The sequence below is a fragment of the Oncorhynchus keta genome, chromosome 23 (genome assembly GCF_023373465.1).
Source record: "Oncorhynchus keta strain PuntledgeMale-10-30-2019 chromosome 23, Oket_V2, whole genome shotgun sequence".
Lineage (NCBI taxonomy): Eukaryota > Metazoa > Chordata > Actinopteri > Salmoniformes > Salmonidae > Oncorhynchus > Oncorhynchus keta.
Genome location: NC_068443.1, coordinates 4,272,105 through 4,286,790, shown reverse-complemented (window position 1 = coordinate 4,286,790; position 14,686 = coordinate 4,272,105). Strand labels below are relative to the sequence as shown.

Sequence of the window (14,686 nt, the reverse complement as noted above, 5' to 3'; positions counted from 1 at the left end):
TATCTGCATATGTTGGGTCCTGGTGTTTATATGGAGGGTCACGTACAGCTATATATCTGCATATGTTGGGTCCTGGTGTTTACATGGAGGGTCACGTACAGCTATATATCTGCATATGTTGGGTCCTGGTGTTTACATGGAGGGTCACGTACAGCTATATATCTGCATATGTTGGGTCCTGGTGTTTACATGGAGGGTCACGTACAGCTATATATCTGCATATGTTGGGTCCTGGTGTTTACATGGAGGGTCACGTACCGTTATATATCTGCATATGTTCAGTAAGGTCCTGAATATGAAATATGTAAAATGTAATACCCCGTCTGTCACTAGGAGATGTATTGCTATTGTGACTGAAGACGTTGATGACAGATGAGTGCTATTAAACTAGAATTAAATTCTGCACTTTCAGCAAATTTTTGTCTTCAAGGGACCGTACGGTTAATATCCTAGCAGGAAATATGAGCCGTTGCGTTAGTTGCTGCATGGGGTAAAAAACGCATGGAACGCCCCCATGTTGTGTGCTATAGGTTACATCCCAACTGGCACCCTATTCCCTACACAGTGCACTACAATGGCTCATAGGGCTCTGGTCAAAAGTATTTTGGATGCAGAAAATAGTCTTCTCTTATGAGAGAATAACAAATAACTCAAATCGAAAGACCAAAAAAAAAAAAAAGATTAAACTTCCACACCTGTGTGGACTAATGTTATTCTGGTATTACGCAATACTACCAGGGTGCCATATGCAATATCATTGCATTCTGTCTTTCTCCAAACCAGTGTGTCATATCTTTTTTTGATTTGGAGCATATGGAGACTGGGTCTGGGGTTTTATCCGTTCAGTGCAGATGCGTCCGAGGGGTTGGCTGTTTTTAATAACGCCCTGTCAGTCTGAGAGAGAGGGACAGCTGGTCCCACGTTGCAGAGAGTCTCCTAACTGGAGGAGCGCAGTGTAGGGGGAAATCAAGCCACTTCTCCTTAGACGACACATACATGGGTATGAAGGCACACATGGGAGTATGTGCACACACCCTGAATGCACACACAGGTACCCACACGCACACACGCACACACACACACACACACACACACACACACACACACACACACACACACACACACACACACACACACACACACACACACACACACACACACACACACACACATACACACACACACACACACACACACACACACACACACACACAGTTGGTGTTGGTCTGGCTATAATACTTCATCCTCAGTGTTAATTTGCTCACACACTTCATCCACACACATGTTGGTCTGGCTATAATACTTCATCCCTCAGTGTTGGTCTGGCTATAATACTTCATCCTCAGTGTATGCCATTTAGCAGACGCTTTTATCATCCTTACAGTCATGTGTTGGTCTGGCTATAATGGTCTTCATCCCTTAGTGTTGGTCTGGCTATAATACTTCATCCCTCAGTGTTGGTCTGGCTATAATACTTCATCCCTCAGTGTTGGTCTGGCTATAATACTTCATCCCTCAGTGTTGGTCTGGCTATAATACTTCATCCCTCAGTGTTGGTCTGGCTATAATACTTCATCCCTCAGTGTTGGTCTGGCTATAATACTTCATCCCTCAGTGTTGGTCTGGCTATAATACTTCATCCCTCAGTGTTGGTCTGGCTATAATACTTCATCCCTCAGTGTTGGTCTGGCTATAATACTTCATCCCTCAGTGTTGGTCTGGCTATAATACTTCATCCCTCAGTGTTGGTCTGGCTACCATACTTCATCCCTCAGTGTTGGTCTGGCTATAATACTTCATCCCTCAGTGTTGGTCTGGCTATTACTCATCCCTCATGTTTCTGGCTAAAAGTGCTGGTTTTAGCCAGCTACTAATTTTAAACAGCAGTTTGAGTTTGAGTTATTTTTATTTTTACAGGGACAGTGCACATTACTCAATGTTTCAGTAAAAGTGCTGGTTTTAGCCAGCTGACTAATTTTAAACAGCAGTTCCTGGGCAGGTTATTTTTTTACACTGAGGGATAAGGTGCTATAATCAGCTCTTATCCCTCAGCTATAATCAGTTTTGAGCTGATTATACTACCTTATCCATGGTGTTGGATATAACACCTTATCCCTCAGTGTTGGGCCGATTATAGCAGCTTATCCCTGTGTTGGGCTGATTATAGCACCTTATCCCTCAGTGTTGGGCCGATTATAGCAGCTTATCCCTGTGTTGGGCTGATTATAGCACCTTAACCCTCAGTGTTGGGCCAATTATAGCACCTATCCCTCAGTGTTGGGCTGATTATAGCACCTTATCCCTCAGTGTTGGGCCGATTATAGCTCCTTATCCCTCGGTGTTGGGCCGATTATAGCAGCTTATCCCTGTGTTGGGCTGATTATAGCACCTTATCCCTCAGTGTTGGGCTGATTATAGCACCATATCCCTCAGTGTTGGGCTGATAATAGCATCTTCTCCCTCAGTGTTGGGCCGATAATATCAGCTTATCCCTCAGTGCTGGGCTGATTATGGCACCTTATCCCTCAGTGTTGGGCTTGCTATAACACCTTATCCTTCAGTGTTGGGCTGATAATAGCATCTTCTCCCTCAGTGCTGGATATAGCACCTTATTCCTCTTCTAGCTTCCCTAGAGTTAGCTTTTCTGGTGTTAGCCTGGGGTTAGCCTGCATTAGATATATTAAGGAAATGAGCCCCCTGGCCAGAGACCTGGGAACTGACAGATCAGACAGAAATCTCCTCCAAGATTGACAAAAAGCCCACATGCCTCATATATCATTATTTTATTCTTGATTAGATTCTATTGAACGAGTGAAACTTTTTCCACAATTGGTTTTAGATAGACGTAGTCTACTCACAGATGTTAGCAGTTCCTCTGGGGATGGGCAGGTAGGATCCGACGCTCCAGGGTCGTCCGTGGTAGTGTCTCTTACAGCGGCCGCAGTCTGGTCCTGTTGTGTTGTGTTCACACTCACACCCCAGCTTCCCCTTGTCCTTGTCAAACACACAGCTGTTGGAGTGCAGGTTACACTTACATCTGAGGAGGGGAAAACAGACAATCATATTTATTTCACCTTTATTCGTAGCCAGATAAGTCATTGAACACAAATGATCTTCTATAAGAGCGGCGTTCGGGTTGCACTTCGATCTGAGATGGAAAACACCATGCAACAGACGCAATGTAAATACTTGTTATTATTTGTTCCAGAGGCTGTGGGTTGGTTCTTCGAGCCGGATTACAGTGCTTACTCCTGGATAACATTAATATGAGCTATTTCAATGACTTGAATAAAAACATGACTGACTGGGAAGCTAACACAAATCTTCATGTCTAAGACAAGGTTACTCATCATGCCGACGTTGTTTCACCAAGTCACCTCCTCCATACAAGGATATTTCACTGTGCCCTTGCGGTGGAATGTTGCCTCTTCTATAATTTAATAGTGGGTATACTAGGCCTACATGGAATTCCCACTTAGATCAGACTAAGAGGGAAGAGAGAGAGAGAGGAAAACGCATCGTTATTCTTAAAACGAGAGCTAATTTGGCTAACCCTCTGTGGAGGGAACAAGAGCTAATTTGGCTAAACCTCAGTGAAGCGAGCATTTTAAAAACAAGAGCTAATTTGGCTAAACCTCAGTGAAGCGAACAGCATTTCAAACAATACCAAATTTGGCTAACCCTTTGAGGAGGAAACAGCATTTAAAACAATACCTAATTTGGCTAACCCTTTGTTGAGGGAACAGCATTTAAAACAATACCTAATTTGGCTAACCCTTCGAGGAGGGAACAGCATTTAAAACAATACCTAATTTGGCTAACCCTTCGAGGAGGGAACAGCATTTAAAACAATACCTAATTTGGCTAACCCTTCGAGGAGGGAACAGCATTTAAAACAATACCTAATTTGGCTAACCCTCCGTGAAGGGAACACCACATTAAATAAAGTCAGGATTCAAAGGCATCCCAAATGGCACTCTAATCCCTACATAGTGCCCTATAGGGAATAGGGTGCCATTTGGGACACAGAAAATAACGTTCTCTTTATTGAGGACTAAACACAGAGCTGATTGAGAGTTAACAAGAAGAAACCAATTTAACCAAGTCTTTCTTCAAAGTTACTCAAACCTTTTTGGTTCCAGGTAGAACTATTTTCGGTTACATGTTGAACTATATTTGGTTCCATGTTGAAGTATATTTGGTTCCATGTAGAACTCTTTTTGGTTCCAGGTAGACGTCCCCTGTGTTCCATGTAGAACCAAAAGTATTCTACTTGAAACCAATCAAGGATCTTCAAAGTATTTCCTATGCCGAATAACACTTTTGGTTATCTCTCTCTCTCTCTCTCTCTCTCTCTCTCTCTCTCTCTCTCTCTCTCTGTCTCTCCCCCCTCTCTCTCTCCACACACCTGTGTGTGTTTGTGTGTGTGTGTCCTCGTCACAAGAGGTATGTCCCTCTGCTCTATTGAGTAGGGCAGACCATTAAGTTTTATTGATTGGTTATATTCCTCCTAGACTAGTTAGGTCTCTTTATAATGGAAGTATAATATATCATCTTATCTAAAACACTGTCTGAAACCGCCGTGTACCCTCATTTCTCTCACCGTTTATCCTTGTGTTTAAATGTCTACTGTGTCTCTCATGTGTCAATGTCTACTGTGTCTCTCATGTGTCAATGTCTACTGTGTCTCTTATGTGTCAATGTGTACTGTGTCTCTCATGTGTCAATGTCTACTGTGTCTCTCATGTGTCAATGTCTACTGTGTCTCTTATGTGTCAATGTCTACTGTGTCTCTTATGTCAATGTCTACTGTCTCTTATGTGTCAATGTCTCTTATGTGTCAATGTCTACTGTGTCTCTTATACTGTGTCTCTCATGTGTCAATGTCTACTGTGTCTCTTATAATGTCTACTGTGTCTCTCATGTGTCAATGTCTACTGTGTCTCTTATGTGTCAATGTCTACTGTGTCTCTTATGTGTCAATGTCTACTGTGTCTCTCATGTGTCAATGTCTACTGTGTCTCTTATGTGTCAATGTCTACTGTGTCTCTTATGTGTCAATGTCTACTGTGTCTCAATGTCTACTGTGTCTCTCTTGTGTTAAATGTCTACTTAATGTCTACTGTGTCTCTCATGTGTCAATGTCTACTGTGTCTCTTATGTGTCAATGTCTACTGTGTCTCTTATGTGTCAATGTCTACTGTGTCTCTCATGTGTCAATGTCTACTGTGTCTCTTATGTGTCAATGTCTACTGTGTCTCTTATGTGTCAATGTCTACTGTGTCTCTTATGTGTCAATGTCTACTGTGTCTCTTATGTGTCAATGTCTACTGTGTCTCTTATGTGTCAATGTCTACTGTGTCTCTTATGTGTCAATGTCTACTGTGTCTCTCATGTGTCAATGTCTACTGTGTCTCTTGTGTCAAATGTCTACTGTGTCTCTCTTGTGTCAATGTCTACTGTGTCTCTTATGTGTCAATGTCTACTGTGTCAAATGTCTACTGTGTCTCTTATGTGTCAATGTCTAATGTCTACTGTGTCTCTCATGTGTCAATGTCTACTGTGTCTCTCATGTGTCAATGTCTACTGTGTCTCTTATGTGTCAATGTGTGTCTCTCGTGTTTAAATGTCTACTGTGTCTCTTATGTGTCAATGTCTACTGTGTCTCTTATGTGTCAATGTCTACTGTGTCTCTCATGTGTCAATGTCTACTGTGTCTCTTATGTGTCAATGTCTACTGTGTCTCTCATGTGTCAATGTCTACTGTGTCTCTTATGTGTCAATGTCTACTGTGTCTCTTGTGTCAATGTCTACTGTGTCTCTTGTGTCAATTATGTGTCTTATGTGTCAATGTCTACTGTGTCTCTTGTGTTTAAATGTCTACTGTGTCTCTTATGTGTCAATGTCTATGTGTCAATGTCTACTGTGTCTCTCATGTGTCAATGTCTACTGTGTCTCTCATGTGTCAATGTCTACTGTGTCTCTTATGTGTCAATGTCTACTGTGTCTCTTATGTGTCAATGTCTACTGTGTCTCTCATGTGTCAATGTCTACTGTGTCTCTTATGTGTCAATGTCTACTGTGTCTCTTATGTGTCAATGTCTACTGTGTCTCTTATGTGTCAATGTCTACTGTGTCTCTCATGTGTCAATGTCTACTGTGTCTCTTGTGTTTAAATGTGTACTGTGTCTCTTGTATATAAATGTCTACTGTGTCTCTTGTGTATAAATGTATGCTGTGACTCTTGTGTATACATGTGTATTGTGTCTCCAGCATGTCCCCAAATGGCAATTCATAAAGACCAATGTATCTCATGTGAAGGCTTCTGCACAGTAACAGAAGTCCTGTTGTGGACTATAAGGTTAGAGAATATAACACAATAGATATGGTAGGAGAAAATCCAAAGAAAAACCAAACGGAATTTTGTTTTTTGTTGAGAGATCATCCTCAGAAACAGAAAGGTTATATTGAAAGTTTGCTCCCTGTATGCAGTTCCTATGGCTTCCACAAGGTGTCAGCAGTCTATCTTCAAGGTTTCAGGCTTGTAACTTCAAAAATCTAATAGGAAATAACAGTTTTAGTAGAAGGACACAGTCTTGGAAATTCGTGTTTGGCGCGCCATGAAGACATTACCCACCTGCTAAAATCGGTTTCCTATTGAGCGTACTTCTTTCTGAAATATTATAGTTTGATTACATTTTAGGTTATCAGAACAGTAAATAGGAAAGTATTTTGACTTGTTGAAACAAAGTTTATGTTTTTTTCAGATTCCTTTCTCAGCAAGTTGAACGAGTGGACAAATGGCACCAACTAAACTGACTTTTTGGGATATAAAGAAGGATTTTATCTAACAAAACAACACTACATGTTATAGCTGGGACCCTTTGGATGACAAATCAGAGGAAGATTTTCAAAAAGTAAGTGAATATTTAATCGTTATATGTGAATGTATGAAACCTGTGGCGGTGTAAAAATATTTTGATGTGGGGCGCCGTCCTCAAACAATCACATGGCTGTAATGGCTACTGTAAATCGGACAGCGCAGTTAGATTAACAATCATTTCAGATTTCAGACGACACTTATATGTACCTAAATGTTTAAAATCCATAATATTTATGGTTATTGATTTGAATTGCGGGCCCTCCAGTTTCACCGGAAGTTGTCACGCTCCTTAAGAAGTTGAGGGTGGAGTTGAATCGACAGAATCAAATCAAATCAAATTTTATTTGTCACACGTGCCTTACAGTGAAATGATTACTTACAAGCCCTTAACCAACAATGCAGTTTGAACAAAATACCTAAAAAATTTAACTAATAAAAATAAATAATTAAGGAGCAGCAGTAAAATAACAATTGCCAGGCTATATACATGGGGTACCGGTACAGAGTCAATGTGGAGGCTATATACATGGGGTACCGGTACAGAGTCAATGTGGAGGCTATATACATGGGGTACAGGTACAGAGTCAATGTGGAGGCTATATACATGGGGTACCGGTACAGAGTCAATGTGGAGGCTATATACATGGGGTAATATACATGAGTCAGAGTGTGGAGGCTATATACATGGGGTACCGGTACAGAGTCAATGTGGAGGCTATATACATGGGGTACCGGTACAGAGTCAATGTGGAGGCTATATACATGGGGTACCGGTACAGAGTCAATGTGGAGGCTATATACATGGGGTACCGGTACAGAGTCAATGTGGAGACTATATACATGGGGTACCGGTACAGAGTCAATGGAGACTATATACATAACCGGAGGCTATATATATACATGGGGTACCGGTACAGAGTCAATGTGGAGGCTATATACATGGGGTACCGGTACAGAGTCAATGTGGAGGCTATATACATGGGGTACCGGTACAGAGTCAATGTGGAGGCTATATACATGGGGTACCGGTACAGAGTCAATGTGGAGGCTATATACATGGGGTACCGGTACAGAGTCAATGTGGAGGCTATATACATGGGGTACCGGTACAGAGTCAATGTGGAGGCTATATACATGGGGTATGTGGAGGCTATATACATGGGGTACCGGTACAGAGTCAATGTGGAGGCTATATACATGGGGTACCGGTACAGAGTCAATGTGGAGACTATATACATGGGGTACCGGTACAGAGTCAATGTGGAGACTATATACATGGGGTACCGGTACAGAGTCAATGTGGAGACTATATACATGGGGTACCGGTACAGAGTCAATGTGGAGACTATATACATGGGGTACCGGTACAGAGTCAATGTGGAGACTATATACATGGGGTACCGGTACAGAGTCAATGTGGAGGATATATACAGGGGGTACCGGTACAGAGTCAATGTCAATGTGGAGGCTATATACATGGGGTACCGGTACAGAGTCAATGTGGAGTCAATACATGTGGAGGTCAATGTGGAGGCTATATACATGGGGTACAGGTACAGAGTCAATGTGGAGGCTATATACAGAGTCAATGTGGAGGCTATATACATGGGGTACCGGTACAGAGTCAATGTGGAGGCTATATACATGGGGTACCGGTACAGAGTCAATGTGGAGGCTATATACATGGGGTACCGGTACAGAGTCAATGTGGAGGCTATATACATGGGGTACCGGTACAGAGTCAATGTGGAGGCTATATACATGGGGTACCGGTACAGAGTCAATGTGGAGGCTATATACATGGGGTACCGGTACAGAGTCAATGTGGAGACTATATACATGGGGTACCGGTACAGAGTCAATATGGAGACTATATACATGGGTTACCGGTACAGAGTCAATGTGGAGACTATATACATGGGGTACCGGTACAGAGTCAATGTGGAGACTATATACATGGGGTACCGGTACAGAGTCAATGTGGAGACTATATACATGGGGTACTATCAATGTGGAGGCATGGGGTACCGGTACAGAGTCAATGTGGGGGTAGGTACAGAGTAATGTGGAGGCTATATACATGGGGTAGAGTCAATGTGGAGACTATATACATGGGGTACAGAGTCAATGTGGAGACTATATACATGGGGTACCGGTACAGAGTCAATGTGGAGGCTATATACATGGGGTACCGGTACAGAGTCAATGGAGACTATATACATGGAGGAGTCAATATATATACATGGGGTACCGGTACAGAGTCAATGTGGAGGCTATATACATGGGGTACCGGTACAGAGTCAATGTGGAGGCTATATACATGGGGTACCGGTACAGAGTCAATGTGGAGACTATATACATGGGGTACCGGTACAGAGTCAATGTGGAGACTATATACATGGGGTACCGGTACAGAGTCAATGTGGAGGGGGTATATCAATGTGGAGACAGGGGTACCGGTACAGAGTCAGTGGAGACTATATACATGGGGTACAGAGTCAATGTGGAGGCTATATACCGGTACAGAGTCAATGTGGAGACTATATACATGGGGTACCGGTACAGAGTCAATGAGTCAAGTCAATGTGGAGACTATATACATGGGGTACCGGTACAGAGTCAATGTGGAGACTATATACATGGGGTACCGGTACAGAGTCAATGTGGAGACTATATACATGGGGTACCAGTACAGAGTCAAATTGCGGGGGCACCGGTTATTCGAGGTAATTGAGATAATGTGTACATGCAGGTAGAGTTATTAAAGTAGCTATGCATAGATAATAACAGACAGTAGCAGCAGTGTAGAAGGGGGCAGTGGGGAAATAGTCTAGGGTAGCCATTTGATTAGATGTTCAGGAGTGTTATGGCTTGGGGGTAGAAGCTACTTAAGAGCCTCTTGGACCTAGACTTGGGCGCTCCGGTACCGCTTGTCCTGCGGTAGCAAAGAGAACAGTCTATGACTGGGGTTGTTGGAGTCTTTGACATTTTTTAGGGTCTTCCTCTGACACCACCTGGTATGGAGTGTGTAAGTAAGTAAGTTATGCAGAAGTTGGTACATTGAAGCTCCATGTTACAGTCATAGTGAGGAAGTGGCTTTTTTCCCCTCGGTTTGCAATGGAACCTCTTTACTCACATCAGGTATAAGAAATGCTTTTTGACATTTGAATGCAATTGCTCATTACTAACTAGTCACAGCACAACACCTGAAGTTAGGCAGCCAACCGCAGTTGTGTCTGTCTCATCTCAGTATCACTCCCTTGGTGATGTACCTAAACAGGGACACTTTAATTCAAATAAAATACTATTTGTTTCGTCACATGAGCTCGAATACAGCAGTTAGAGACCTTACAGTGAAATAGTTACTTACGAACACTGAACCAACAATGCAGTTCAAGAAATAGACATAAGAAAATATTTACTAAATAAACTAAAGTAAGTTCAGCAGTCTTATGGCTTGGGAGTAGAAGATGTTACGGAGTCTTTTGGACCTAGACTTGGCGCTCCGGTATCGGTTGCCATGCAGTAGCAGAGATAACAGTCTATGACTTGGGTAACTGGAGTCTTTGACAATTTTTTGGGCCTTCATCTGACAATGCCTAATATATAGGTCCTGGAAAGCAGGAAGCTTGGTCCCAATGATGTACTGGGCCAGGAAAATAACCTCCCACTCAACGTCAACAAAACTAAGGAGATGATTGTGGACTTCAGGAAACAGCAGAGGGAACACCCCCCTATCCACATCGATGGAACAGTAGTGGAGAGGGTAGCAAGTTTTAAGTTCCTCGCATACACATCACAGACAAACTGAATTGGTCCACCCACACAGACAGCATCGTGAAGAAGGCGCAGCAGCGCCTCTTCAACCTCAGGAGGCTGAAGAAATTCAGCTTGTCACCAAAAGCACTCACAAACTTCTACAGATGCACAATCGAGAGCATCCTGGCGGGCTGTATCACCGCCTGGTACGGCAACTGCTCCGCCCACAACCGTAAGGCTCTCCAGAAGGTAGTGAGGTCTGCACAACGCATCACCAGGGGCAAACTACCTGCCCCCCAGGACACCTACACCACCCGATGTTACAGGAAGGCCATAAAGATCATCAAGGACAACAACCACCGAGCCACTGCCTGTTCACCCTGCTATCATCCAGAAGGCGAGGTCAGTACAGGTGCATCAAAGCTGGGACCGAGAGACTGAAAAACAGCTTCTATCTCAAGGCCATCAGACTGTTAAACAGCCACCACTAACATTGAGTGGCTGCTGCCAACACACTGACTCAACTCCAGCCACTTTAATAAAGGTGAATTGATGGGTAATGATGTAAAATATATCACTAGCCACTTTAAACAATGCTACCTCATATAATGTTTACATACCCTACATTATTCATCTCATATGTTTATGTATATACTGTACTCTATATCATCTACTGCATCTTTATGTAATACATGTATCACTAGCCACTTTAACTATGCCACTTTGTTTACATACTCATCTCATATGTATATACTGTACTCGATACCATCTACTGTATCTTGCCTATGCCGTTCTGTACCATCGCTCATTCATATATCTTTATGTACATATTCTTTATCCCCTTACACTTGTGTGTATAAGACAGTAGTTTTGTAATTGGTAGTTAGATTACTTGTTGGTTATTACTGCATTGTCGGAACTAGAAGCACAAGCATTTCGCTACACTCGCATTAACATCTGCTAACCATGTGTATGTGACAAATATAATTTGATTTGATTTGATACGTACTACGGTTGGATGCCAGTTGGATGCCGAGCAATTGCCATACCAGGGAGTGATGACACCTGGTCAGGATGCTTTCGGGGGTGAAGCTATATTACTTTTTGAGGAACTGGGGACCCATGCCAAATCTTTTAAGTCTCCTGAAAAGGTGTTGTCGTGCCCTCTTCATAACTGTTTTGGTATGTTTGGACCATGATAGTTCGTTGGTGATGTGCCCACCAACGGAACTTGAAACTCTCAACCCGCACCCCGTCAATGTTAATGGGGGCCTGTTCGGACGGCCTTTTCCTGTTGTTCATGATCAGCTCCTTTGTCTTGCTCACATTAAGGGCAGAGGTTGTTGTCCTGGCATCACACTGCCAGGTCCAGGATCCAGTTGCAGAGGGAGGTGTTTAGTCCCAGGGTTCTTAGCTTAGTGATGAGCTTTGAGGGAACTATGATGTTGAATGCTAAGCTGTAGTCAATGAATAGCATTCTCACATAGGTGTTCCTTTTGTCCTGGTGGGAAAGGGCAGTGTGGAGTGCGATTGAGATTGCGTCATCTGTGGATCTGTTGGGGCGGTTTGCAAATTGGACAGGGTCTAGGGTTTCTGGGATGTTGGTGTTGATGCGAGCCATGTCAAGCCTTTCAAAGCACTTCATTGCTATAGACGTGAGTGCAACGAGGCAGTAATCATTTAGGCAGGTTACCTTCGCTTTCTTGGGCACAGGATCTATGGTGGTCTGCTTGAAACATGTAGGTATTACAGACTCGGTCAGGGAGAGTTTGAAAAGACACTTGCAAGTTGGTCCACGCATGCTTTGAGTACATGTCCTGACAATCCGTCTGGCCCCACAGCCTTGTGAATGTCGACCTGTTTAAAGATCTTGCTCACATCGGAGAGCATGATCACACAGTCGTCCGAAATAGCTGGTGCTCTCGTGAATGCTTCAGTATTTCTTTCCTCGAAGCGAGCATAAAAGGCTTTTAGCTCATTTGGTACGCTCACGTCACTCGGCAGCTTTTGTTGTCCGAAATAGCTTGCAAGTCCAGAAGAGCATCAGAGCAAGTGTGGTAGGATTCAATCTGACTCCTGTATTGACGTATTGCCTGTTTGGTGGTTCATCTAAGGGCATAGCGGGATTTCTTAAAAGCGTCTGGATTGGTGTCCCGCTCCTTGAAAGCGGCAGCTTCAGCCTTTAGTTCGGTGTGGATGTTGCCTGCAATCCATGGCTTCTGGTTGGGATATGTACGTACGGTCACTGTGGGAACTAAGTCGTCAGTGCACTTATTGATGAAGCCGGTGACTGATGTGGAACATATTCGGTAAAACCGTCCTACCATCCGCATCATCTGACCACTTTTTTTCCCCTCTGGTTGCACATGTGACATGCTGATCAAAATGAGGTAAAACGGATTTAAGTTTGAATGCGATATCGAGACTGCCCAAATGTGTCTAATTGGTTTATTAATAACTTTTCAAGTTCATAACTGTGCACTCTCCTCAAACAATAGCATGGTTGTAATAGCTACTGTAAATTGGACCGTGCAATTAGATTAACAAGAATTTAAGCTTTCTGCCAATATCAGATATGTCTATGTCCTGGGAATTTTTATTGTGATTTACAACCTCATGCTAATTAGCCTACGTTAGCTCACTCGTCCTGAGGGGAACCCATCAATCCTGTAGAGGTTTTTAACCAGTTCACACTCCATTACTTAACCAGTTCACACTCCATTACTTAACCAGTTCACACTCCATTACTTAACCAACACACACTCCATTACTTATCCAGTACACACTCCATTACTTAACCAGTACACACTCCATTACTTAACCAGTACACACTCCATTACTTAACCAGTACACACTCCATTACTTAACCAGTACACACTCCATTACTTAACCAGTACACACTCCATTACTTAACCAGTACACACTCCATTACTTAACCAACACACACTCCATTACTTAACCAACACACACTCCATTACTTAACCAACACACACTCCATTACTTAACCAGTACACACTACATTACTTAACCAGTATACACTACATTAATTAACCAGTACACACTACATTACTTAACCAGTACACACTACATTACTTAACCAACACACACTCCATTACTTAACCAGTACACACTACATTACTTAACCAACACACACTCCATTACTTAACCAGTACACACTCCATTACTTAACCAGTACACACTACATTACTTATCCAGTACACACTCCATTACTTAACCAGTACACACTCCATGACTTAACCAGTACACACTCCATTACTTAACCAGTACACACTCCATTACTTAACCAGTACACACTACATTACTTATCCAGTACATACTCCATTACTTAACCAGTACACACTCCATTACTTAACCAGTACACACTCCATTACTTAACCAGTACACACTACATTAATTAACCAGTACACACTCCATTACTTAACCAGCAGACACACTACATTACTTAACCAACACACACTCCAGCACGACATTCTGCACATTCTATTCTTACTTGGTTGCTGTTGGGTAAACTACTGGCGCACAGCCCGGACACCTATGCATACCCCACAAGACATTCCTTCAGAGGTCTCTTCACAGTCCCCAAGTCCAGAACAGACGATGGGAGGCACACAGTACTACATATAGCCATGACTACATGGAACTCTATTCCACAGTACTACATAGAGCCATGACTACATGGAACTCTATTCCACAGTACTACATAGAGCAATGACTACATGGAACTCTATTCCACAGTACTACATAGAGCCATGACTACATGGAACTCTATTACACAGTACTACATAGAGCCATGACTACATGGAACTCTATTCCACAGTACTACATAGAGCCATGACTACATGGAACTCTATTCCACAGTACTACATAGAGCCATGACTACATGGAACTCTATTCCACAGTACTACATAGAGCCATGACTACACGGAACTCTATTCCACAGTACTACATAGAGCCATGACTACATGGAACTCTATTCCACAGTACTACATAGAGCCATGACTACATGGAACTCTATTCCACAGT

At 42.8% G+C, this 14,686-nt stretch overlaps 1 protein-coding gene across 5 annotated transcripts in view; it reads right to left on the bottom strand.

Moving 5' to 3' along the window:
- Positions 1–14,686, bottom strand: part of LOC118371448 (netrin-G1-like) — a 243,641-nt gene that overhangs the window by 43,014 nt on the left and 185,941 nt on the right. For 4 of the 5 annotated variants that reach the window (XM_052475985.1, XM_052475986.1, XM_052475984.1 and 1 more), the window contains one exon: positions 2,859–3,037. In XM_052475985.1, coding sequence (XP_052331945.1) covers positions 2,859–3,037 — 179 coding nt within the window. Of the gene's footprint in view, positions 1–2,850; positions 3,038–14,686 lie in introns of those variants that run through there. The other variant, XM_052475983.1, reaches the window with a different exon arrangement.